Source organism: Lepus europaeus, chromosome 1 (assembly GCF_033115175.1).
Source record: "Lepus europaeus isolate LE1 chromosome 1, mLepTim1.pri, whole genome shotgun sequence".
Taxonomy (NCBI): Eukaryota; Metazoa; Chordata; class Mammalia; order Lagomorpha; family Leporidae; genus Lepus; species Lepus europaeus.
The window spans coordinates 31,770,177-31,796,247 of record NC_084827.1 but is presented as its reverse complement, the minus strand read 5'-3'; the positions used below and the strand labels follow the sequence as shown (position 1 = coordinate 31,796,247).

Genomic DNA, 26,071 nt, shown 5'->3' with positions numbered 1-26,071 from the left:
AAGCCTGAAACTAACAACGCTGGGTTCTTCCCCAGCCCCGCGATGGAGGTGCGAGGGCGAACCCACCAGGCACGAACTCGGGACCTGCCGGCTCTCCAAGGCTGTATTTTGATGCAGGAGAGAGGTATTTCCCTTTCCAAAATGCACCTTGCAAACCTGACACGAACCTGGCTAGGATCCGGGGAAAGAGGAAGAAGAAGAGAAAGAGGAGGAGGAGGAGGAGGAGGAGGAGGAGGAAGGCACAGGGGAGCTGGCGGCGGCAGGTCCTGGGGCCGGAGGAACCTGGTGAGGAAGAAGGTCCAGGAGTCTCGCCACGGTGCTGCAGCTCCTGCTCCTGCTCCCGCTGGTGGCTCTGTCTGTCCTCAGGCGTCGCCGCCCGCACCTGCAGAGCGGCCGCGCGGGCTGGGCTGCGGCTGGACGGTAGGGACGCGGAGCTGCACGGAGCGCGCGAGGGAGGAGGCCGGGAGTCCGCGGCGGGCGAGGGAGGCGTGGGGCGGCGCAGGCGGGAAGGAGGCGAGGAGGAAGGAGCGGCCGGGGAGCGGCCGGGGCGCGCCGGGGCGGAGAAGGCGGCTGGAGCGAGTGTGGGGCCGGCCTGGCAGCGCCGGGCTTTTAACCTGGGCAGCGGGGGCGGGGGAAGGAGCAGCAGGAAAGGGGAGGTGTGTGCCATGGGGGTGGGTGGGGGGAGTTGGCGGCAAATGACATCACGGCAGGTCAGAGAAAAAGGGGTGAGCGGCGGGCGCGGAGAGGAGCAGGGCGTCCGGCAGTAGGAGCGCGAGCCCAGCCTGCCCCAGCAGGCAGCCCGGCGCCCCGAGAGACCATGCAGAAGTCGCCTCTGGAGAAGGCCGGCGTCCTCTCCAAACTTTTTTTCAGGTGAGAGGGTGTTCAGCTGAGCTGCGCAAGCACACGTGCCCACGAAAGAGGAGGGAGAGGATATGGGCAGGGTTCGGGGAGACAGGACTAGTGTTTTTGTTCTCGGTTCTTAAGAGATGCGCTGTCATTCATGGTTTCGAAAGAAAACATGGATTTGGAGCAATAAGATGGAAAGCATTAAGAAGAGATAGAAGAATAAACTGAAGCCCATTGTTGGGGTATAGCCAAGTCTGCTTGCAACGGAAAGGTAGACTCTTAAGACCCAAGTGGGCTACTGTGAAATTGTTCTCTTCGATTTCTCTAAGAAACTTATCAATGACAAAGCTATTCATAAAACATTCTTGTTTGCGCCACCGTTTCCCCCATACATGTTTCAGAAACTTGTTTTCTTGGCACTCATACCACGTGTCACCCCTGCATGTAGTAGGTGCTCAGAAAACATTTGTTGACTGAATTAAAAATGGGGGCTGTGGGTGGAAATTATGTGATTAAACAAAGTTTTCGTTGTTAGAATCCCGAGTAAGGCCGGCGCCGTGGCTCAACAGGCTAATCCTCCGCCTTGCGGCGCCGGCACACCGGGTTCTAGTCCCGGTCGGGGCACCGATCCTGTCCCGGTTGCCCCTCTTCCAGGCCAGCTCTCTGCTGTGGCCAGGGAGTGCAGTGGAGGATGGCCCAAGTTCTTGGGCCCTGCACCCCATGGGAGACCAGGAGAAGCACCTGGCTCCTGCCATGGGAACAGCGCGGTGCGCCGGCCGCAGCGCGCTACCGCGGCGGCCATTGGAGGGTGAACCAACGGCAAAAGGAAGACCTTTCTCTCTGTCTCTCTCTCTCACTGTCCACTCTGCCTGTCAAAAATAAAAAAATAAAAAAAAAAAATTAAAAAAAAAAAAAAAAGAATCCCGAGTAAGTCTAACAAACCTTTGCAGAATTCCATTGTTCTTCCTGTTATGAAGGAAATCAAATCCATTGAAATAGGTATATTCAAAATGCTAATAGTACCTATTATAAATTTAAGAACATCAGAATTTTGCAAAGTGTGAAGCCAGGGGAATAGATGCTGAAGTTATAACCAACTGACATGGAAGAGATTGCGCTCCTATCCTATTTTGCAAATGAGCAGCTAGAAAAGCTTGCAAACTCCTTCTAATGAGATTTTTAAAAATAGAGTTTAAATTCAGAGACTTAGGTGGAGTGTAATTAGATGTAGCGTTTCATGTTTCAAGTGTTCTTTGGGTACCGCATCTACTTTGTTCCTGTTGCTATACCTGTGAGTGAACCAATAGGGGCAGCTCTCTCCCAGGATGCTGCCAGGCTCATAATTCTCCAGTGAATCAGCATGCTTTAGCATTGGAAAAGTCAACTCTGCTACAAATATGCCCATAAATGTGTGTGTGAGAAAGTGATTCACAGCCCTCTGAGCTCTGATTCTCTCTACACTGTACTGCAAACCTGAAACCCAGGTGCAAAGGAGAGGCCACTGGCCCCTGAAGGAGATCTCCTTGTGGATGGGGCAGAAGGACTTTACTCTTTGGAACTGCCTTTCTTATTGATGTTCACTGCACCTTTTATTACTTTGTAAAATTGGCCTGTTTATCTGTTTCCTACTACTTCTAAAATCACATTGCTAATTGGCAATAATTGGAGACTTTTTATCCACAGCACTTTGAGGAACCCAATTGCCAGTCTAAAAATGCAGTTTTCAGAATGAATATCCCATGGTTAATTCTAAGGACTAAGTGACTTTAAAATAGCATATTGTTCATCTACCAAAGCTTTTCAATTTTTATAGATTGGCAAACTTTAGGATAGTTTTAAAAAAGCTGTCAGGTTGATTTGGAAAGAAAATGTATTATAATGGCTATGAAATTTGTTGCGAGCATACTCATTTCTTTTCTCCAAACTATTTTATAATAAGTTGCTCTAAGAATAGGTGTGTTTTTAAAAGTTAAGTTCCTACTATTAGAGGAACTGACAATCACCCAGAACTAGTGATTATGAACTTTCTTCAGGGCTCTACTGCTAAAGGGCAAAAACCTTGCTCTCTGCAATGGGTCAGGCAGTGTCGCTCACTGGTGAGCAGCAGCAGACTTCGGATTCAGATCTTTTGGATTCCAATCCCAGATCTACTGCTTAGTAGCTGTGTGACTTGAGGCAAATCCTGTCACATCTCTGTGTTCATGTGACTTGACCATTCAAACTTAGAGATTGATAGGACTTATGACCCAAGGGTTCTCCGATTGAGAAAACGCATGTTTATGTTAGCCCAGTGAGTGTTAGCTGCTGTTATCATTATAAATTACTACATTTGCACATTCTTTACAGTACCATGTGTCTTGTTTATATAAGGAGTGCAGTTCCTCTTTGTTAAGTATAATTCTGTGACTATCAGTCTGCATACACAATGAATCAGCCTATATGAGAATTTGGGAAAATTTCATCTAACATGGTCTCACTAAGCACGCAATAAAAAAGTTTTATCCTTATATAATATGTTGTTAAATGTACTGGAATTTAATGTTCTGAATATGATTCCTTCCGTTTCAGAGTCATAAAAGAGTAAAACAATTATGGTCAGGGTTATGGAATATATTAAATAGCTCTTTAGTTGTTTAGGTTATATCATTGGAAATCATAATGTTTGGGAAAAAAATCCAAAGTACTTTCTTAATTTTACATGAATTTTAAATCAAGTACAAATTTGGGAGACATGTGAACTATCATAATGCAAATATATATATATACGTATATATAAAATAACAATCTAATGCTACCACAGAAAATTCAGTTTATGAATATGGTAGAAAATAAGTACATTAAGTTGTAATTTTTATGAAAAATCTTTATAAAATATGAAGATAGTTTTAAACTAGATGTGATATTTGCATAAAATTTATGATTTGTTTACCAGTTGGTTTGATTTACAAATGTTTATCAGTAAAGATTATGCTTTTTTGATTCGGAGAAATATTTCCATTTTCCATTTTTTTATGACTTTTAAAGTAGTGATTTGATTTGTTCTCTATTCTCTCATGCCCTGAATTTCCCTTCCTGTCTAGTTGGGTTGTGTATGAAACTATGTATCAGGTGTTATAACTTGGTTTCCCTTCCTGTCTAGTTGGGTTGTGTATGAAACTATGTATCAGGTGTTATAACTTGGTTTTGGTCATAGTATCCATACAAAAAGTTAAGATCTATATTGGAGGAGCTGTGTATAACTCCACAGAAACCAAGTGTAAATGCCATAGATCTCTTATAAGACTGGGTATAGGACTCTCGCAAAAATTCTACAGATAAGTCTCAAGTAAGACCAGAAAAAAAGTGTTAACATCTAGGGTGGAAATTCAGCCAAGGATTGTGAATTGTAAATTTCAGGTTAATAGTAAGACACTTTAAGACACTTTTGTAATTGTTAAACACAGTAATGAGAGATTTTTAAACAAGTACTCTAGAATTTATACATTAAAATAGGTGTGGACACTGAAAATAGCTACCAATGAAAACCATACCCTTGATTATTTTGCCTTTGAACAAAGTATTTTTTGATCTCTTAATGCGGAATTATCTTTAAAATGTTATGTAAATTTCTTCTCATTAAAAGTATAATAATTTCAATTCTTCATAGTCATTTTTAAAAATTTTTTAGTATTATTTTTAAATGTCATTCATGTTACCATAGCCTTAATGTTTTAAAAATTTATTTATTTATTTAAAAAGCAGAGATACACACACACGCAGAGGGAGAGAGAGAGAGAGAGTAGGTGAGAGAGACAGAGAGAAGAAACAGAAGAAACAGACATAGATCTCTCATGTACTGGCTCACTACCTAAATGCTGGCAACAGCCAAGGCTGGGAGTTCAATCCAGCTCTCCAATCTGGGTAGCAGCGACCCAGCTACTTGAACCATCACCTGCTGCCTACCAGGATGTGCATTAGCAGGAAGCTGGAATTGGGAGCAGAGCCAGGACTTGAACTCAGGGACTTTGATATAGAATGTGGGTGTCTCAAGTACTGTCTTAACTGCTAGGCCAGGCATCTTCCCCTGTTTTATTTTTATTTATTTGAGAGGCAGAGGGATTGAGGGGGAGAGAGAGAGAGAGAGGAAAAGAGAGAGAGAGAGCTAGAGAGAGAGCTCTCTCATCTGCTTGTTCCCACCTTAAATGACTACAATGGCTGGGGCTGGACTCAGCTAATCTGGGAGCCAGGAGCTCAGTCCAGGTCTTCCATGAGGATGGCAGAAGCCCAATTTCTTGAACAATCGCTGTTGCCTCCCAGAATGTACATTAGGAGGAAGCTGGAGTCAAGAGCTGGAATGGGTATTGAACCCAGATACTTCAACGTGGGATGTGAGTGTGTTAACCTGCATCCTGATTGCTAGGCCAAATACCTCCCCCCATGGTCATTGTTATATACTTGTAGCTTGTGTTAAGTCATGTTGTCCAGGCTGATCACTTAAATCTGCTTCTAAATTATTTTTCCCTATATCTCAACATCAAATTTTTCATCATAATTTGCCTTATTAGCAGACAGGTTTTAGTTACTGTGATCCAATAAATTGAATTGCAAACTTTAAAGACAATTATTAAGAGAAAAGGAAATGCTTTGGGAATTGCAGCATAATTATAATAATTATGTAATGAAAGGTCCATAAAGAGAATAATTTTGAAGAGGACAAAACTTACTTGGCTATACATTATTATGGTGTATTATAAAAAGTCCATTGTAATTATTTTATATTTCTTTTATTGATATGTTCATAGTGCATGAAGACAGCTGAAATTTTGACTGAGCCATAAATATTTTTTTTCAATTTGTTGGAGGTTTCTTTGAAAGGTTGTCAATGGAAATATGTTGGCTACTGAAACAAGGGTCTATTCTGATCCTGATCAGAATTATCCGTTATCTCAGGGTTGCGTCTCAGGCAAGGTTTAGGCTGTCCAAATCAAAAGAAATAGATGCATAAAACAAAGGCCAACATGAGATGAATAATTCATATTGTGAGATGCCACTGCTAAGGGTGCCTGAATACCATGAGTCCATTTAGTCAGTCTATGGACAAATGCTATCTAGTGAAGACAGTCCAGGGTTTCATACCCTGTCGTGGCTTTATTTGCTGTAGGGACTGAGGAGCCCATCTCTGGGATAGTGGCCCCTGTGTCCTAAACACTGGTGCCCAAATACTGACAAATATGGATTCTCTACACCAGTCCTTCTATACTCCTTTCTATCCATCTTCCTTTTGCTGACCATGTTTGTTTTGTTATTACATAGTTCAGAAGTTTCGACTTAGGGTACGTGTAAATTTTGTGTGAATTTCTACTGGTTTAACTTTTACAGTTTTAAAAATATATCTTGTACATGATAGTCTATAATTATATATGTATACATAAAATATCTGTATATGTAATTACATAATTGTTTCTTTCAATTTTGCAAGTTTTAAAAATTGCTCATTGGTTTTGAAGTGTAGCCTGAATAGTTTTTATGTGCTAGTTTAAATTAATAGCCACTTGACTTCCTAGCACTGTTCTTTTTGACTTAAAACACACAGCATATGGTACAGTTTTAATAGTCAACTCCTTGCCAAAGAGAACAGTGGAATCTATTTTTCTTAACTGCTTCATCAATATTTTATGTTTGATGTGACAATAAAAATATCCCTCAGATCCAGCTGATACTCTGGGGAAATCATGATTTTCCACTTATGATTTATGGAAGGAAGTAGGACTTAGAGTGACAGTATTCAATATCTAAATGTTGAAACTTGTTTAAAAGTTCCTTGAATGAACACTGCTATAAAAATATATTATTATTGTTTCACAGGAACCTGTAATTTCACTGTGATAGAGTTACAATATAAGTATAGGATTGCAAAACCATCAGGGAAGGGTGTTAACCATTTAGCATGCAGTTATATGTTGTTTGTCAAAATTTTAAAAACATCTCTGACTCAGTAGCAATTTGGGCCATTTTGATCCACTGATTCCTGACGCATCTTGTGTAGGGCATTTCCCTGGGGCAAAATCCCTGCAAAGCAATGCGCTCAAGAGGGGAAAACAGACTATGATAGGGGTCTGGTTGTCTGGGGACACTGACAGAAGGATTACTTTATTAATGTGTCAAGTGCACTGTTGTAGATGAAACAGGACTATTTCAGTTGCTTTGCTTCAGCTCCCCAAGAACCAACTTACCATGTGGTTGTTTCAGTGTGAAATTAGCATTACAAAGTGGCTTCACTTAGAGCTTTGTGACAGCAAGGAGCTTAGGCTTCTTTTAGTAGGAAGCCTGTAAAAAGTCAATTTACTCTTAGACTGTTTTGTGTAGAGAATTACATTCCTACAGAGCTCTCACAGATTTGGTTCTCACCGCTGTATCCAACGTGCAAGGCTTGTCAGGTTTGCTTGGGAAGCTCTACTAACTTATTGCTGTCTTCTGACCTCGATGACTATTTCAAATTGTAAAGCCCTGGATGTCAGGGCCTTTTCTAACTTATTTAGTACAATACTCTGTTTCAGACTCTTGAATAGAAGGATTTAATAAATATCTTTGTGGTGATAATTCCAGTGTGATTTCCCCATAGAGAACTATGTGTATCGTAGATGGGTGACTTTCCAGCTGTCCTTCATGGTGGCAGGATTCCAATAACAGGAGTTAAGCAAGCAGCACCGTGGGCAACTTACACCATCGAATTTCCTTGGGTCTCTTATGGCTTAGCCTTTGTGGGACAGCCGGCTTGCCAATTCTCTGTATGATTTGAAGATTTTTGTTAAGTTAGTGTAGTTAGGACTCTGAGCCCAGAAACTGTACTCCCATATATTAGAGAATGCACCCATAGGTTGCTCTAAGGAGCTGAGTCAGAGCAGTCCTTTTGTAGGTCATGATTCTGGGCAGCTTAGAGGAGGCCATCATTCATTTATTCACTACCTTCTGCATTCCTTGTGAGGCATTGAAAGGTAGTGGTATGTAAGATTTGTTGCTGCCTTCATGGAATGAATTCTCTGACACCCAAGTTCTCAGGGGCTTTATGGAAGTCCTCAGTGGGGGTCCCTAATCCAGTGTAAGGCTGGGCAAGGAAGGCTTGCTGAGGAAATGTCTCTCCCATTCACACCTAGAGGGGCTTATTCAGTAGGAGGTATCCAGACAAAGAGCATGAGCATGAGCTAGGAAACCTCTGAACTCAGAAGCAGCCGATGTGCGTGGGACTGGTAGAAAGAGTAAGCATGGCCTTGCAGAGAATTCAGTTTCCGAAGTTCATCCTGAAAACCTGCCAGAGGGATTTGTGGGAAATGGGTCTGGAAACCCTAGCAAGGGCTTGGGAAACTTTGAGCATTTTATTATTTTTTTAAAAAATGATTTATTCATTTATTTGAAAGGCAGAGTGTGTATGGTGGAGGAGAGAGAGAGACTGAGAGAGACATCAAGATCTATCTGCTGGTTTACTGCAACAGCCTGGGCTGGGTCAGGCAGAAGCCAGAAGCCAACAACTGGTCTCCCCGGTGATGGGAACTCAAATACCTGAGCCATCTTTGCTGTTTTCAAAGCACCCTTAGCAGGGGACTGGATCAGAAGTGGAGTAGTGGGGATTCCAGCTGGCACTCCAACATTGTGCCACAACACACGTCTCTGTTTGAGTTTTATCATAATGGAAGTAAAAACCCTTGCGTTTTTAGCAGGCAAATGACATGACCAATCAAGAAACTGTTGCAGTTTTGCAAAAGAAAAGATAAACTTACAGAGTAGCAGTAGGGATGGAGAGAGAGATGGATCTGATATGAACAGGTTTAGGAACTGATTGGAGGTGGAGGGTGCAGGAAAGAGAAGAATCAAGGGTGACATCTTGACCTGCTGATGGTGGTGCAGCTTCTGGAGGGAGAAAAGGCCATTGGAGAAGAAGGATGGGGACAGCAGCCTAGCAGGTCCTCTAGGGCTCCTCAAAACACAAAAGGAAACGACACGTGTGGCTCAAGGTCGGGTAATATGATTATTTGAAAATATATTTAAGTGATTTAGAGCTTAGTCTTAGGTAAGAGATATTAAGAAGATGACAGCAAGAATTCTAAATACTTCCTTCATACAATTCCAGTCAAGGCCGGGGTGGCAACCAAGGAAATACTGAAGTGCATTGTTTGACCTTATTGTGGTGCAGTGTGACTCAAGAGAGTCAGGAACACGCAGCTGTCTTCCAGGGATGACACTAGCTAAATTCTACCTAGAGCCATCCCGAACTCCCTCTGATCAACCTGCCAGCTACAACCCCTTCCCCTCTGACCTCCAACCTCCCCCCACCCATAACTTTCCTCCTTTTAGCGTTGGTTTGCATATCATTGGACACAACATATATGAGAGATCATGGACCTTCGAGAACGTCTTCAGATGGTGTTTTCAGTTGGAACAATTAAGAACACACAATCATGTGTGCTTGACCTAAAATCATGACTTTTTTTGGTGCTAAAAATATTTTCAATATTTTTGAAAAGGCAATGTATCCTTGTTTCATGTTAAAACTCTATCTTTTTAAACACACAAAACTCTTGTTTTTAGCAGTGTCTACAGAGGTGCACTTACCTTCTATCTGATTTCATGGCTGTTCCTAAGTGTCAAATAAACACTAAGACTCCAGAACCTAGAATTTCATCTGGTAGCAGTGAGACGTGCAGTCATGTGTTTCTTAACGACAAGGACCTGTTCTGAGAAATGTGTCGATAGCCGATAGGTAATTTTGTTGTTATGTGGACATCACAGAGTACACTTAAACCAGCTGAGATGGCTGTGATGTCTCCAGGTGATTATGGGACCTAGATTGAGTCTCTCATTGGCCAAAACATTGTTATGCAGTGTAGGATTGCATGTGAAAATCAAGTGTAAGAAGCGGCAACCTGGAGGTGATGACAGCTGTGTTTAGTGGAGGTTCAAGGACCAGGTCTTGGAATCTAGCATTGGTTACAGGAGCAACAAGGAAATGAAACCCATGCTGGTGGGGGTGAGCAACGTATTCTAGAGGCAGGAGCATAGAGAAAGTGTGTAGGAAGCTCTGCTTGCCCAATATGTTTATTTTAAACATCTCCATGAGTTCCAGAAAAAGAAACAACAGTAACACAGAAGCATTGCTTTTTTTTTTTTTTTTTTTTTTTTTTTGACAGGCAGAGTGGATAGTGAGAGAGAGAGAGAGAGAGAGAGAGAGAGAGAAAGGTCTTCCTTTTTGCCATTGGTTCACCCTCCAATGGCCGCTGCGGTTGGCGCATCGTGCTGATCCGAAGCCAGGAGCCAGGTGCTTCTCCTGGTCTCCCATGCGGGTGCAGGGCCCAAGGACTTGGGCCATCCTCCACTGCACTTCCGGGCCACAGCAGAGAGCTGGCCTGGAAGAGGGGCAACCGGGACAGAATCCGGCGCCCCGACCGGGACTAGAACCCAGTCTGCCGGCGCTGCAAGGTGGAAGATTAGCCTGTTAAAACACAGCGCCTGGCCGAAGCACTGCATTTAAAACCAGTTCCATTGTTATGTTTTTCTGTAGAGGCCACATGACTTCTGCCACTTTAGAGGGAAAGCAGTAGTAAGTATTTTTCACTTTGTGGATTACATGGTCTTTTCCACTATAGTGGGAAAGGAGCCATGGACAATATGGAAACAAATGGGAATGAATTAGTGTGTTCCAATATGCATGGATGCCAAAATTAGAATTTCAAATCATGAAACCTTCTTTTTTGTTTAAATTCTATTGCAATTAGCTTCAAAATGATGATTTTAAAATTCCTTAGTTTTTTTTTTTTTTTTTTTTTGAGGGAGAGAGAGAGAGGGAGGCGAGGGAGAGAGTTTCCATCTGCTGGTTCATTCCCCAAATGCCCACGGTGGCTGACACTAGGCCTGGCTGCAGCTGCTAACCAGGATCACTATCCAAGTCTCCCATGCAGGAAGTATGGACATAACTTCTTGAGGCATCACCTGCTGCCTTCTAGAGACAGCTTTAATATGAAGCTGGAGTCAGGAGCAGAGCTGGGAATAAACCCAGGTAGATCAGTATGGGATGCAGGTGTTTTAATTGGCCTCTTAATAACTAGGCCAAATGTCTACTCCAAAAATTCTTAGTTCAACATAAAAAACTAGAAAAAAAATTTTAAGGCTCATATATAATTAACATTACTTTATTCAATAGTTCATTAATTTTCAAAGGACGTAAAACATTTGGATGTGAGAAATGGACTTTTCAGAAGAAGAAAATGGTGGCTTAATGGCTAGATGATAGTTTTGCAGAAGTGTTTTTGACTTATAAGAAAGAATCCACTAACCATTTTTTTTACCTTTTTTTGTTTTTTGTTTTTTGCATACACATCTTTCAATATATTCTGCAATGCAGAGGCTCTATCTTATCTCCTTTTAGTAACCAGTATCTGTCTGAGTCCCTGGTACATAGTAAGCGTTCAAAATATACCTGTTAATTAGAAGTTGAGTAATTCAGTTAGGCTATGCTTGTATATATGGAGTTTTTCTTACTAATAAGAATTAATGTTATCCAGGTTTGTGTCTTCTCTTTAAAAAAATTTTATTCAAAAGGCAGAGAGGCAGGGACAGACAGATGGACAAAACACTGTCTTGTGCTGGTTCACTCCCCAAATACCCACAATGACCAGCCATGGGCAGGGCTGAAACCTGGGGCCAGGAACTCAATCCAGGTCTCCTGCATAGGTGGCAAGGACTTAATTACTTGAGCCACCACTGCTGCCTCCCGAGGTGTGCATTGGCAGGAAGCTGGAATCAGGAGCTGGAGCCAGGCATTGAATGCAGGTACTCTGATATGCAATGCAGACATCTTAACCAGCGTCCAACTGCTGGGTCAAATGTCTATTCCTAGAAAAATTTCTATATAGTATCATTGCCCATTTTCAAATTGGGTTATCTGATTTTTATGTTTTTGCTATTGAGTAGTGTGAGTTCCTTATATTTTTTGGATATTAAGCTCTTATCAGATATATGCCAATAAGAGAGGAAAACACTGCGTGATCTCACATATGTGTGGATTCTAAATTAAACTAAATATACAGAAACAGAAAGTGGGGCCATTGTTACTAGGGATGAGGCAGGAGATAGATGGGGAAATGTATGTCAAAGGGTGTAAACTTGCGATTGTGTGGGCTGGATGATTCTAGAGAACCGATACTCAGTGTGAGGACTATACTTAGTAGTATTGCATTGTATTGAAAAGTTGCACAAAGAGTAGATTTTAGGTGTTCTGATCACCATAAAAGATGAGGTAATTGATATGTTAATAAAATGTAATAGTTATTTCACCTTTAAAGGCATATTGAAACATCATATTGTATACCTTAAAATATATTATAAATATGGAATTTAAAAAACTTTTCATCTGATATTCAGAAGATGAATGTCTAATTTTTGAATGAAAAATTTGTTTTAACAAATTGTTTTCTGAAGTACAACGTAGGCGAGTAATATTTTTTCTTCCCTTTTCTTATGTTGTTCATTGGACTTTCTAATAAAATTCTATCTGAAGTTAGAACACTAATATTTCTCTGCACATCAATAGTAGCCAAATTGCTATAGATGGGCTTTCCCCTCTGAGGTAGTTTTATCTTCAAATTTTGTGTGAACATTCAGGGTGACTGACAATTTAATTTTAAGCCAAACAGTTAAAGTGATTATTTTAAAATTTCTTTGTAAATGTATGTATCACAATTTACTCTTATTTTTGAAAAAAGGACATTCAATTATTTTATTGTAGTCTTGAACCTCTGAACACATTGTTTCAAAAAATTAAGTAGGCTGATCAAGTTTGTACTACTAAAAGAACTTCTACATTTCAGCTCTAAGGTAGATTTTCGTGTCTAAGAGCTCATGTTATTTTCTGGTTCATTTCAGCTGGTTACTGAGAAGTATTCTCTACTACTCTTAAAGTCAATATATAATATATACAAGAAACTTGTATAGACTCTTTTTTTTTTATTTGACAGGTAGAGTTAGACAGTGAGAGAGAGAGACAGAGAGAAAGGTCTTCCTTCCGTTGGTTCACTCCCCAAATGGCCGCTATGGCCGGCGCTGTGTCAATCTGAAACCAGGAGCCAGGTGCCTCCTCCTGGTCTCCCAGGCAGGTGCAGGCACTCAAGCACTTGGGCCATCCTCCACTGCCTTCCCGGGCCACAGCAGAGTGCTGGACCAGAAGAGGAGCAACTGGGACTAGAACCTGGTGCCCATATGGGATGCTGGCGCCGCAGGGGGAGGATTAACCAAGTGAGCCATGGCGCCGTCCCATGTATATACTCTTTAACTTCAGAAAGTTTGTGGGAAAATGGCATTGAAAAATGAATTTATTTTGGTGAAAAAAATGGAATAAATGCAAATTTTTATTATAAAACACAGTTTCCATGAACTTTTTGAAGAACTCTCATATATATACATATGTATATATGAAAACTCTGGAAGTGAATGGATTGATCCCTGCGGGATTGATTGGATTATGTAGCTAATATAGACCAACATCATTAATACCATTAGACATGAGGCATTTACATGAATTAGTTAATTCAGGGTATAAAATATATAACTGCAATGAGATCTGATATTTTGCTTCCTGTATTATGATTTTCTAAAGCTGGTGAAATTAAAGCCCAGAGGTAGCAATCCCAACAACATCAGAACTAAGTTTTATACATTGCACTTTTAGTAGCCAGAAAGATAACCACTACAATATGAACTTGCTAGTGTAAAAGTATTAATTTTGAAATACAATGTGGTTTTTATTTATTTATTCATTCACTATTCCATGCATGCTATGTATATGTTCTTATCCAGCATAAATATTGAGCCCTTGATACTTGCAAAAACTTGGTACAGAGTTTGTGCAGACACTTTCAGAATGAGTTTCTGGTCCATGGTCCTGATTTAAAAAACTTTTGGGTTGAAGATGAAAAGATTATCAGTAATTTATGTGTTTAAGGAATCTCCATTCTTTTCACCATTAGTAAAAGATGGGAAAATGTACTAAAGATCTGAGGACCAAAGATAGAGTTTGACAGAATAAATATGAAATTATGAGTATGGAGGCGATTCCCTCTTCTAGTTCTATTAACCTCTTCTCCCTACATCCCTCTTTAAAAACCTTAGGGTCCAAGGAAGAGAATTCTGAAAGTTCACTCTTCAATAACAATAGAAACGGAAATAATTCAACTTGCCAAAGAATTGCAGGTTTTCTCTAAGTAGTTCTTGAAGTCTGCAATTTTGCATTCTATTACTCCTAACGTTTATTAAGCACTTTTTACATCTCAGTGAATTCTTCAAACACTTCTAGATTCAGTATATATATAGGAAATATGTTGTTTAGAAAGGTTAAAGAGTATATACAAGTCAGGACATGAACTTGGATTGGTCTAAGTCTAGAAATCTATTCTTAACCAGCATACCATGCTATCCACAAACCTAGACTGGAATTGCTGATATAAGTAATTTTGCTTAATTTCATATTTAAATTTTAAACATTTTCTTATACCTGCAACTTATGGTTTGAATACAATCATAATAAATAATAATATTTAAGTAAGTATGAGATTTAGTTTTTCTTGAAAAGACCAGAATAATGCTCTCCGCTTAATCACTGTTATTGCTTTGCATAGATCCATGTGATTAATTTTATGGTGGGGGGAAGGGTGGGTGTTGTTTTAGGGTAATGAGATCTTTAAAATCTTAAATGTCTAGTTGAAGAATGAAAGGTGTGGTTAGTCAAAAGAATGACAGTAGCCAAACATTGTCACATAGGAACAGCTCAGTTACAAAGGACTTGACCTTGATTGTACTTATCCTGACTGTTCCATCTAGGTTTGAGCCATCACCCTTCATTGTTTTTCAGATTTCCATATCTACCTGTCTATCATTTTCTACTCTTTTTCTGAAGACATTTCTGCTCTTCTATCTTTATTACTAGGGCCTGCGTATGATTTGAGTGTGTCCTTGCAGCTTCATGTTCGAAATTTAATACTTTACTGTGAGGAATTAAGAGGGTGAATAACAGGCTTTTGACCTAGTGGTTAAGGTAAAGAGTCAGGTCAGGATGCCCACATCTGCATCAGAGTGCCTGGGTTTGAGTCCTGACCCCGGCTCCTGACTCCAGCTTCTTGTGAATGCAGGCCTTGTGATGGCTCAATTAACTGGGTCTCTACCACCCATGTGGGAGACCTGGATTGGCTTCAGACCCTGACCTGGGGCCATTGTGGGCATTTGGATAGTGAATCAGCAGATCGGAGCTCGCTCTTTCCTTCTCTGTCTCTCTGTGTCTCTCTCTTTCTGGCTTTTTGCCTGTCAAATAAATTTTAAAAACAAAAACCAAAAATCCAATATATACTTTTATCAGTGTATCCCAAAATTCAAATAAACTCTTCCTTGGAATGTCTGTACAGACCATTAGAGGTGATGATAAATGACAATACCCTCTCCATAAATATGAAGATACAGTTAACTCCTGCTCCAAAGTAAAAGCTAAAGTGATTATATAGCATTTATGTGGTACTCATATTTTCTTAGTCATACATGCTAATGTTTTTCACAATGTTAATTTTCTGTAGTTGAAATACCTCTTGTAATTGATGTAAACAACAAAAGTGTAAGCTCTCAGGCCCAGCAATAAATTTCAGTATAGGAACTTAGCAGTGGTACATAAAAGGTGTATACTCAGTGGAGTTTTCTTGTGTGGGCTGCCCCCTACACGGTTGACTTCTAACTTCAGTTGCATGTGCTGTTTGGTATTTATTGGGAAAGACTACTCTGTGATCTAGTTTTGAAAGGAACAGGTAATATTTAGTCTGAAGTTTGTCTGGCGTGCCAGGCGATGTAATTACAGTAGAGCTTGCCCACCTCAGCACTTCATTATGCCTTGAAATTATACTGCTTGTCTGCAGGTGAAGGTGTTTTGGATGCATCTTGTCACTGTAACCCTATTCATAGCTCTGAAAGGCCAAGAGCGAATCCGGAGTGTATTTTTTGACCTATAGGCGAAGAAGGCTAAGACTAAACCTTTAAATTTGATTTTAAAGAGGAAAGTGATGTAAGTAATTGCACGAATAAGTATGTAATGTTATTGATTTTTATTAACTGTGCATAGTGAAGATAGTATTTCTTTTTGGAAAGGCTAGTGTTAAGTTAATGGTGAGTCTTATAATCAAAGTCACCTTACAGTGACTAAGGATGAAAAGTATAATAAAATCCATGATGATATCAATATTTCTGTTTGCTGTGATGAGATCTTGGATGTACAGGTGAACTGAGCTTGGCCCACGTGTATATAGTAACATGTTCACTATACAATGCAGAGATAAGAGGTTTCAGGTCATAATAGTTTTAAATATGTGCAAAGAAGAATCAGGGAAGCTTTCCTACAGAGTGTGTGCTTAACCAGCTAACTTGAAAACAGTAACAGTTAGAGGCATCCTGTGTGCTAAAACTGGCCTGTAACATATTAGAGAATGTGTTGTATTTCTATTCTTCCTTTTGAGATAAGAAGATATATGGACATTTCAAATCAAAAATTAGTGGATTCTGGAAAGTATCACTAGAGGAGGTATGGGGGCTCACAGTTGGAAAGCCGCTGAAGTGGTTTCTTCCAAGTTGGTTGTTTCTGACCTTTCTTTGATTTTCTCTTTACGCCTGCCTGTACATTGTTCTTTGTCTCTATCCTCACTCTCACTTATAAGCAATATGAGGGTACTTCAGAAAGTTTGTGGCAAGATGGGATTAAAAGATAAGTTTATTCTGGTGCAAAAATTTTTTGACAATCTTTGCATAGAGAAGTCTTCAGGAAGTTCGTGGAAAGTGCATATTATGAAAAAAAAACTATGCATATATTTCAAATTAAACTTCTCTTTCAGATCCATTTTGTACCTTCCTATATAGCGGAAGAAGCATGCACTTTGGAATCAGTCTTGCCTGGAATTCTGACTCTGTGACTTATTAACAATGTGTTCTTAGGCAATTCTTTTAATCCCTCTGTACCTCAGTTGCTCTCAGCCACAATGACTTATCCTCATCTTAACACAGCATGGCTTTATCATGCTATCTGACAAGCGTTGAGTGTTTACTTTGTGTATTAGTCAGGGTTGTCCAAAGAAACAGAACCAATAGTAAATATAATATGATTTCTTATAAGGATTTGGCTCACACGATCCTGAAGTTTGGCAAGTCTGAAATTGGCAGGGCTTCCTGGCAGGCTGGAGACTGGGAGAGCTAACATTTTCACTTCGAGTTTGAAGGCATCTTCTGGGGAATTCTGTTGCTCAGGAGGCTGGTCTTTTTGTTTTGGTCAAATTTTCATCTGATTGGATGAAGCCCACCTACATTAGGGAGGATGGACTGCTTTACCCAAGTTCACTGATTTAAATGTCAATCTTATCCCCAAACTCCCTCCCCATTGACTCATAAAATTAGCCATCCCATCTGTAAGCACTTTTTATGCATTAAATGACAGCAAATAATGCCAAACACAGAGTGGCTCTTTAATAACTGGTAAACACTATTAGCAGCTGCAGCAGCATTAATGCAGCTACCAGTTGTTGATCTTTCTGTCCAAGCTACAAGAAAGCATCTTTTCTCTCCTGTGAACTAGACCCAGTACCTCCTCCAATTTATGGAGCTCACACTCCTGCAGAGGCCCTTGCCTAGTTCCACGCTGCCAGCCTTTGCTTTGCCATTTACCGGCATCCTCAATGTTTGAACTTATTTTACATATCCAGAGTCCCACCTTTATTCATTTATTCCCATGAGTGCCTTATTCAAACATGGACATTCCCTGTTACTTAGGGCCCATGTTTTACTTTCTAGGGCTGCCATAACAAAGTGCAATGAAAGAAATTTATTGCCTTGCAGTTCTAGAGCCTGGAAGTCCAAGAAGGTGTTGGCAGATGTGGTTTCCTCTGAAGGCTTCGAGTGAGACTCTGTTGCATGCCTTTCCCCTAGCTTCTGAGGCTCTGCTGGCAGTGCTTGGTATTTAACTTGCTGTGACGTCACCCATGGAATTCTCTGTGTACCTCTCCCTGTGTCCAGAGCTCCCCTCTTAATGAGACACCAGTCATATTGATTAGAGCCAACTCAGATGACGTCACTGCAATTTGATTACCCCTGTAAAGATCCTCTCCCCAGATCAGGTCACCTTGTGAAGTATTGGGTGTTAGGACACAAATATTTTGGGGGAGACACAATTCAGCCTATTAATAAGAGTCCTCAGGAGCAGAATGAGATATGGAAGTAATTTGAAATTGAAAATACAAGACATGGAACAAGTCACAATAATTTTTACAATAATTTATAACACTTTTTTTAAGATTTATTTATTTATTTGAAAGTCAGAATCATGCAGAAAGAGAAGGAGAGGTAGAGAGAGAGAGAGAGAGAGAGAGAGAGAGAGAGAGAGGTCTTCTATCCACTGGTTCACCCCCCAGTTGGCCACAACAGCTAGAGCTGTGTCGATCTGAAGCCAGGAGCCAGGAGCTTCTTCTGGGTCTCCCAAGCAGGTGCAGGAGCCCAAGGATTTGGGCCGTCCTCTACTGCTTTCCCAGGCCATAGCAGAGAGCTAGATGGGAAGTGGAGCAGTTGAGTCTCGAATCAGCGCCCATATGGGATGCCGGCACTGCAGGCAGTGGCCTCACCCACTACGCCAGAGCATTGGCCCCTACAACACCTTTTAAAAGTTCTATGGGCCTCATGTGTAATGATACATAGATAACATGGAAACTGTCACAAGAGTCATAAGAAAAGTGAACATTTGCTCTTTAGAAGATTGAAAGGCTGGCTGACGCTGCGGCTCACTAAGCTAATCCTCTGTCTGCTGCGCTGGCACCCCGGGTTCTAGTCCTGGTTGGGGTGCTGGATTCTGTCCTGGTTGCTCCTCTCCCAGTCCTGCTCTCTGCTGTTGGCCCGGGAAGGCAGTGGAGGATGGCCTAGGTCCTTGGGCCCTGCACCTGCATGGGAGACCAGGAGGAAGCATCTGGCTCCTGGCTTCAGATCAGCACAGCGCGCCGGCCTTAGCGGCCATTTAGGGGGTGAACCAATGGAAAGGAAGACCTTTCTCTCTGTCTCTGTCTCTGTCTCTCTCTCTCTCACTGTCTAAATCTGCCTATCAAGAAAAAAAAAAAGATTGAAGGACTAATCATGAAATATTGGTACATTTCTACCAAGAATAAGGAAAAGGCAAAGGCTAAATATCGGGGAAGAATGTTTTAATAACAAAGAGTGCTATGTATGAAAACTATTGAGAATTAAATAGTCTCGTCTGGGAGTTTTAGGATTATCAGCTTAAGTTATGACTCAGAAAAAGGGAGGGAATGTTATTAAAGAATTTTTCCTGTATAAATGTAGACTCTGTCATCTGGCCTTGCCTTTACTGTCGACTTGAAAAGGGTTATGACTCTTTTTGGGAGTGTTAGAGGGGAGGCTTTTTATGCATTTGCCCAGGAGTGATGGCTAAGCCACACCCATCTGCAATCAGTGTCCTCATGTGGGCTATAAATGTACCATGTTTGTGTAATTAACCAATTAACACATTAATCCATTCTTTCCCAAGCACTGAACAAGACAATGGAGATAGATGAAATTTATAACTACACTGTCCACAGAAAGTTAGTCTTATGAGGGAACTAAATCAGTAAACAAAGTTTAATGTGATATTAATTCAACAATTCAACACATTAAATGGCAATACTTTCCCTGATCTGTGCTAGGTTCAGGGGTTACAGCAGTAAAAGAGAAAAAAAGATAGGTCAAGTGGTTCTCCTGGTGGACATTAGAGACCCATGTGCTTGGGGTGTGCAGGATGCATGGACGAGTTAATAGACAAGTGTGGTTCAAGGACAGGGTAGTTGAAGCACACAGGAGGGGAACTAAACCTGGCATGGAGAGATGCTTGCCCATAGGTAATTATATGAAACAGTTTCAGTGCCCTTCAGATTTCTCAGAAAAAGAGAGGTCAGGTTTTATTTCAAGGAAATGATTAATTTTTCTTCAGTGTGACCTGGCTGAACCAAAGAATAACATGGCTGGTGATGGTAATAGGAGAATCCTTTTACAAAGTAAGAGCTACCTTATTATCAATGGTTTTATTCAGTGGGCGCTCCTGCAGAGTTCAAAGGGAAGAGAATCTGGCTGGATGTTTCCTTTAAAGTCCATTTTCCTAAAGCGTGAATGGAAGCAAAAGATCATAGCATTTTAAGGTGAGAAAACTTCTTAAATGCCAATAAATTATTTTCCCTAAACTGTCATGATTTATGTTTTTAATGATCTGTTGGCAAAAAGTGATCATTTTCAACTCTTAAATTGCTCATAAGGATCAATTAATGAATCAATCATTTCCTATTGTTTTCCTGTTGTAAAAAAGGATCAACTTAGGACATCTGCCATTCTATGAGTCTGCGGTGTATCCCGCTTCCCATGTTGGATCTTTCTCTCCCTTTTTGATTCTATCAGTTAGTATTAGCAGATACTTGTCTTGTTTGTGTGATCCCTTTGACTCTTAGACCTATCAGAGCTATCAATTGTGAGCTGAAATTGATCACTTGGACTAGTGCGATGGCATTGGTACATGCCATCTTGGTGGGATTGTGTTGGAATCCCCTGGCACATTTCTAACTCCACCATTTGCGGCCAGTCCGATTGAGCATGTTCCAAATTGTTCATCTCCTCCCTCTCTTTTTCCACTCTTAGATTTAAGGGGGATCACTTTTCAGTTAAAATTTAAACACCTAAGAGTAATTGTGTGTTAATTACAGAGTTCAACCACTAGTACTAGAACAACAAGAACAACAACAAATACTAAAAAGGATAAAGTATTACATTGTACAACACTCTGGCCTCAGAATCAGCCCTCAAGGCATTCGGATCTGGCGGAAGAGCCCATGAGAGTATAGCAGGCATGGAAAGCCAAGATATCATGGAAAAAAAAAAAAAAGACCTAAATGAATGATCTCTGTGAGTGAGATCCCAGTGGAAAGAACGGGGCCATCAAAGAAGGAGGTACCCTTCTCCGAAGGGAGGAGAGAACTTCCACTTTGACGATGACCCTATCGGAATAAGATCAAAGTCAGCGAACTCTAAAGGCTTCCATAGCCCTGGCAACTCATGACTAGGGCCTAGGGAGATTACTGACGCCATGAACAGGAGTGTCAAATTGTTAAATCAGCAACAGGAGTCACTGTGTACTTACACCCCATGTGGGATCTGTCCCTAATGTGTCGTCTAAAGCGAAGTGATGCTATAACTAGTACTGAAATAGTATTTTTATACTTTTTGTTTCTGTGTGGGCACAAACTGATGAGGTCTTTACTAATTATATACTGAATTGATCTTCTGTATATAAAGAGAATTGGAAATGAAAAAAAAAAACCTGGTGTTAAAAAGGAAAGGGCATAGAAAATTAATTAATTTGAAAAAAATTATGTAGGATCTCTGTCTTTAATGTGCTGTACATTGCTATTTAATGCTATAATTAGTAATCCAATGGTAGTTTTTTCACTTTATGTTGCTATATGGGCAAAATGTTGAAATCTTTACCTAATATATACTAAACTGATCTTCTGTATACAAAGAGAATTGAAAATGAATCTTTACATGAATAGAAGGGGAAAGGGAGCGGGAAAGGGGAGGGTTGCGGGCGGGAGGGAAGTTATGGGAGGGGGGAAGCCATTGTAACCCATAAGCTATACTTTGGAAATTTATATTCATTAAATAAAAGTTTAATAAAAGTTTAAAAAAAAAAAGGATCAACTTAGGAGTTTTTTCACACCTGTATTTACCTGTAGGTTGCTTATATGAAAAAGGATGTGAGGATTAAGTGAAGGGGATTTTAGGCCAGGCCTTGGAGTAGAGTCTTATTTCCTTAGTAAACTTAGAACCAGTCTGTCTTGCCACCGGTCTTGCTCCCTTTTTTTCCCTGGAATTCACCATGGGGTGAATGCAGGTTGAGTCACTCCTGCTGCTGCTGCTCTCCCATGCACCTCTGGAGAGCTTTGCTGTTGGCATTTTCTCAGTGATATAGGCTTCAAGCAAATGAGAAGTAGTGCTAATGATTGCTCCTCAAACTCTGAAACTTCAATCTCGAGTCAAACGTACATGCACCATCTCTGAATTTGCCTTTTAGTTTGCAGGACATTGCGATTGTCTTTTTAGAGGGTGAAGTAATAACAGTGGAAGATAACAAGGTTAAAGTGCCATCAGAAGCCGGTGATCTTCAGTGGGGAACTTTGAATCCAAAGCCATGAGGCTCTTCCAGTCCTGAGAACTCACTGTGGCAACTGTCCTAAGTATTCCTTAACAGCAGGGAGTGACAGCCACATAACAGCATAACAGGAGATGGTACAAGCCAGTTAGGGTGAAGAGAAGAGCAAGACAAATAAGAATAATTCCAGATGATTCATCGTTTCTTTATTTAGATGATTCCAAGCAAAATCTTAGAGACCCAATAGATTACAACTGAATTTTCAAAAATCAGCTTTGTTTTCCTTCTGCCATGTTGATCTGTTATCCTTAGAGTATTAGCCTTTTTTATTTATTAAAGATTTATTTAATTTATTTGAAAGGCAGAGTGACATAGAGAAGAGAGGGAGAGAGAAATCTTAGATCCTCTGGTGCATTTCCCAAATGGCTGCAACAGCTGGGGCTGGGCCAGATGGGAGCCAGAAGTCAAGAACTCCATTCTTGTCTGTAACATAGGTGACAGGGGACCAAATACTTGGACTTTGTTCTACTACTATCCCAGGTGCATCAGAAGGGAACTGGATTAGAAGTGGAGTAGCCAAGACTCCAAATGGCACTCCAGCGCCCAAATGGGATGCTGGTACTGCAGGCAGCATCTTTACCTGCTATGCCACAGCACCAGCCCCACAGATACACTTCTTATCTTCAAACTATGTCAGATGGAATTATGTTTCTAAAACATTTTATAAAAGTCTCTTTGAGGCAGTAACTAGCAAGAAAGTATCAGAAAGAATTTAAGACTGATATTTTGTCCATGTTGGGAATTAGATGTTGGCCATGAGAAGGTCTGGTGTGCTTTGCCTGTGGTGACTAATTTTTTAAAAATATTTTATTTATTTGAGAGGCAGAGTTACAGAAAGCGAGAGGGAGAGACAGAGACAGAGATGTGGTGGCTCATTCTCCACAGGTCCTTGACTCTACTGCACAGCCCAGAGCTTCTCAGGATATTTCTGTCCCCAAAAGAGGATAAGTCACCTCCACATTTTGAGAAACATCAACAGAGAAAAAGCAAGTAGCTTTAATTCCAGATGTTGAATTAATTCTAGAATGACAGCCATGGCTTGGAAAAGTCTTGAGTCTTTTTTTCTTTCTTAAATTTAAGAAAAAGCTTTATTTATTATATTTACTATTTGAAAGCAGAGTTACAGAGAGAGAGAGAGGGAAAGACAGAAAAAGAGATTTTCCATCCACTGGTTCACTTTCCAAATGGCTGCAAAGGCCTGAGGTGGGCCATCTTTTTTTTTTTTTTTAACTTTTTATTTATTTAGAGAGGGAGAGGGAGAGAGAGAGGGAGAGGGATAGGAAGAGGGAAAGAGAGAGAGAGAGAGAGAAAGAGAGAGAGAGAGAGAGAATATCTCACTGGCTTATTCCCCCCAAAGGGCTAGTCTAGGCTGAAGCCTGGAGTTCCACCAGGTCACCCCTGCTGGGATCAGTGTCTCAAGCATTTGAGCCATCTTTTGCTGCTTTCCCAGGACATTATCAGGGAGCTGGATCATAAGCAAATCAGCCAAGACTAGAAGCGGTGCTATCATATGAGATGCCAGCATTGAAGGCAGCAGCTCAGTGTGGTGCGCCACAACGCTGGCCCAGGACCTGGGTCTTTCTCTGCCAAAGGACAGAAAAGGGCATTGGAAAGCTTTCCTTTGGGTTCTAATGATGGCAAATGAACAAGTTAGGTGAACAAAGAGAGCCTCAAGAAGGATGGCATTCTCGAAAAAGGGAGGGAGGAGAACCCAATAATTTGAGCAATTATAAACAAATACCAGTCACTTTCAATCAACATGTTGTGTTGGAGAAATTCTCATATCATTCAGGGATGTGCCTTTTGCTCCTCCCTCAGACAGAAGAGGGGAAGAGCTTGCCTGACTTCTTTTCCTCTCTGCTGCTGCTGGGCAAGCTTGAAATTGCTTCTCTGCTCTGTGCTCTGGAACAGGATTGTTCCACAGGAACACTGGTGACAGGTGCACAAGTTTCTCTCTGTAAGCGTTGAAAAATGCCTGCCAGTATAACACAGTGGCTCTTCTACTATAAAATCTCAAGGCCAGTCCATTTGCCTCCTTCCTTATTGTCTGGGTTTCAAATGAATTTCTTACTGCCAATGGAAATAAAGGATCAGAAACTGGAGAGCAATGGCCTCAGTTGCCTTTCTTCGTCTGAGAAGAACTCTCATCAGTGAGCTGCAGGATGTGGCAGTTTTCTGAGACAGTTAGTCATCCTGTCTTTGGAGCCAATTGTTCAGGAACAGTCAGTTTCGTGGCTTTTGTTAGTGGCTCCATGCCCAAATAGAATAAAAATCAAACCCAATCATGGAAAGACACTCTGAGGCTCTTTTCTAAAGTAGATGGGCCATTAACTGTAAATCATGATGCTTTGTTTATTCTGTTCTCATTCGAGATAAGTAGCATTTTTATTTATTTATTTGAAAAAAGCAGTGTTACAGAGAGGGAGAGAGACAGAGGCAGAGAGAAAGTCTTCCATCTGCTGGTTCACTCCCCAAATGGCTGCAACAGACAGGGCTGGACCAGGCAGGAGCCAGGAGCCAGGAGCCAGGAGCCAGGAGCTTTTTCCAGGTCTCCCACATGGGTGCAGGGGCCCAAGCACTTGGGTCATCTTCCAAGGGTTTTCCAGGTGTACTAGCAGGGAGCCCAGTCAGAAGTGGAACAGCTGGGACTCAAACTGGTGCCTGTGTGTGATGTCAGCACTGCAGGCAGCAGATTAACCCACTGAGCCATAGCATTGGCTCCTTAAAATTTATTTTTAAGGTATAGCAGCTTTCTCCTTGCTTATTTTCTCTTTTGGACTCTTCACTTTGGGGGAAGCAAGCTGCCTTCCTCTTTTTTTCTTTTTTAATTAATTAATTTGTTCAAAAGGCACAAAGACAAAAAGAAACACAGAGTTCCTCTGTCTGCTGGTTCACTCCCCAAATGCCTGCAACAGGCAGGGCTGAGACAGGTTGAAGCCAGAACTGAATCTGGAACTTGGGTGGCAGAGACCCAAGTACTTGAGCCTTTATCGGTTGCCTCCCAGGGCACACATTAGCAGGAAGCTGGATTGAAAGGGGAGAAATTGGACTCAAACCCAGGGACTCTGGAATGGGATGCAGGCATCCTAAGCAGAACTTCATGGTGCCAAATGCCTACCCCAGGGTATTTTGTTGTAGCAAGGTTTGGTGCCTTCCAATCCCTTGAAATCCATCATGTGAGTAAAGTAGATGTGACTGGAAGAATTGGTCTTCTGGGGCTGGCATTGTGGCTCAGTGGATTAGGCTGCCACTTGCAACATTTGCATTCCATATGAGCACTGGTTTGAGTTCCAGCTCTCCACTGCTGATCCAGCTGTCTGCCCATGCAACTGGAAAAGCAGCAGAAGGAACATGGCTTAAGTGCTTGGGTCCCTGCCACCCACATAGGGGACCAGGATGTAGTTCTAGGCTCCTGGCATTGGCCTGGTGCAGTCTTGGCTGTAGTGGCCATTTGGGGAGTGAACTAGCAGATGGGAGGAAGATCTCTTTCTTGTATCTCCCCCTCTCTAGGTCAATTTGCCTTTCAAATAATTAAAATAAGTCTTTATTTAAAAAATTTGAAAAGCAGTCCTGCAATGCCCAAGGTAGGTATACATTCCTTGGTTTCTTTACAATACTGTCTTCGTTACCACTTTTTCCCTGCCCCCTGAATTCATAGTAGTTTCAGACATTAAACTCCTTGTTTCTAGGAGGCAGGAAATAAACGAGTCATGCAACTCATGTTGCAGGTCACCAATGCTTAGATCTCTTGAGCTATGAATATAATTTTAAACTAGCTGCCACCCAGATAGTGACATATTTGAAAAGGCTTACAGTGTTGTAGTCACTATAACGGGAATTTTGGTCTCACTTATTATAAAAGTGAAAAATCAAATGTTTAGAAAAATTTTTGTTTTTTTTAAAGTATTTATTTATTTATTTGAAAGTCAGAATGTCAGAGAAAGAGAG

The 26,071-nt window shown here is 41.0% G+C and overlaps 1 protein-coding gene across 1 annotated transcript in view; it reads left to right on the top strand.

Moving 5' to 3' along the window:
• Nucleotides 1–756: 756 nt before the first annotated feature.
• The window catches only part of CFTR (CF transmembrane conductance regulator), a 208,169-nt gene continuing 182,854 nt past the window's right edge, over nucleotides 757–26,071 (top strand). Inside the window, exon 1 of the mRNA XM_062207464.1 lies at nucleotides 757–870. Coding sequence (XP_062063448.1) covers nucleotides 818–870 — 53 coding nt within the window. The 5' untranslated portion in view covers nucleotides 757–817. The remainder of the gene's footprint in view (nucleotides 871–26,071) is intronic.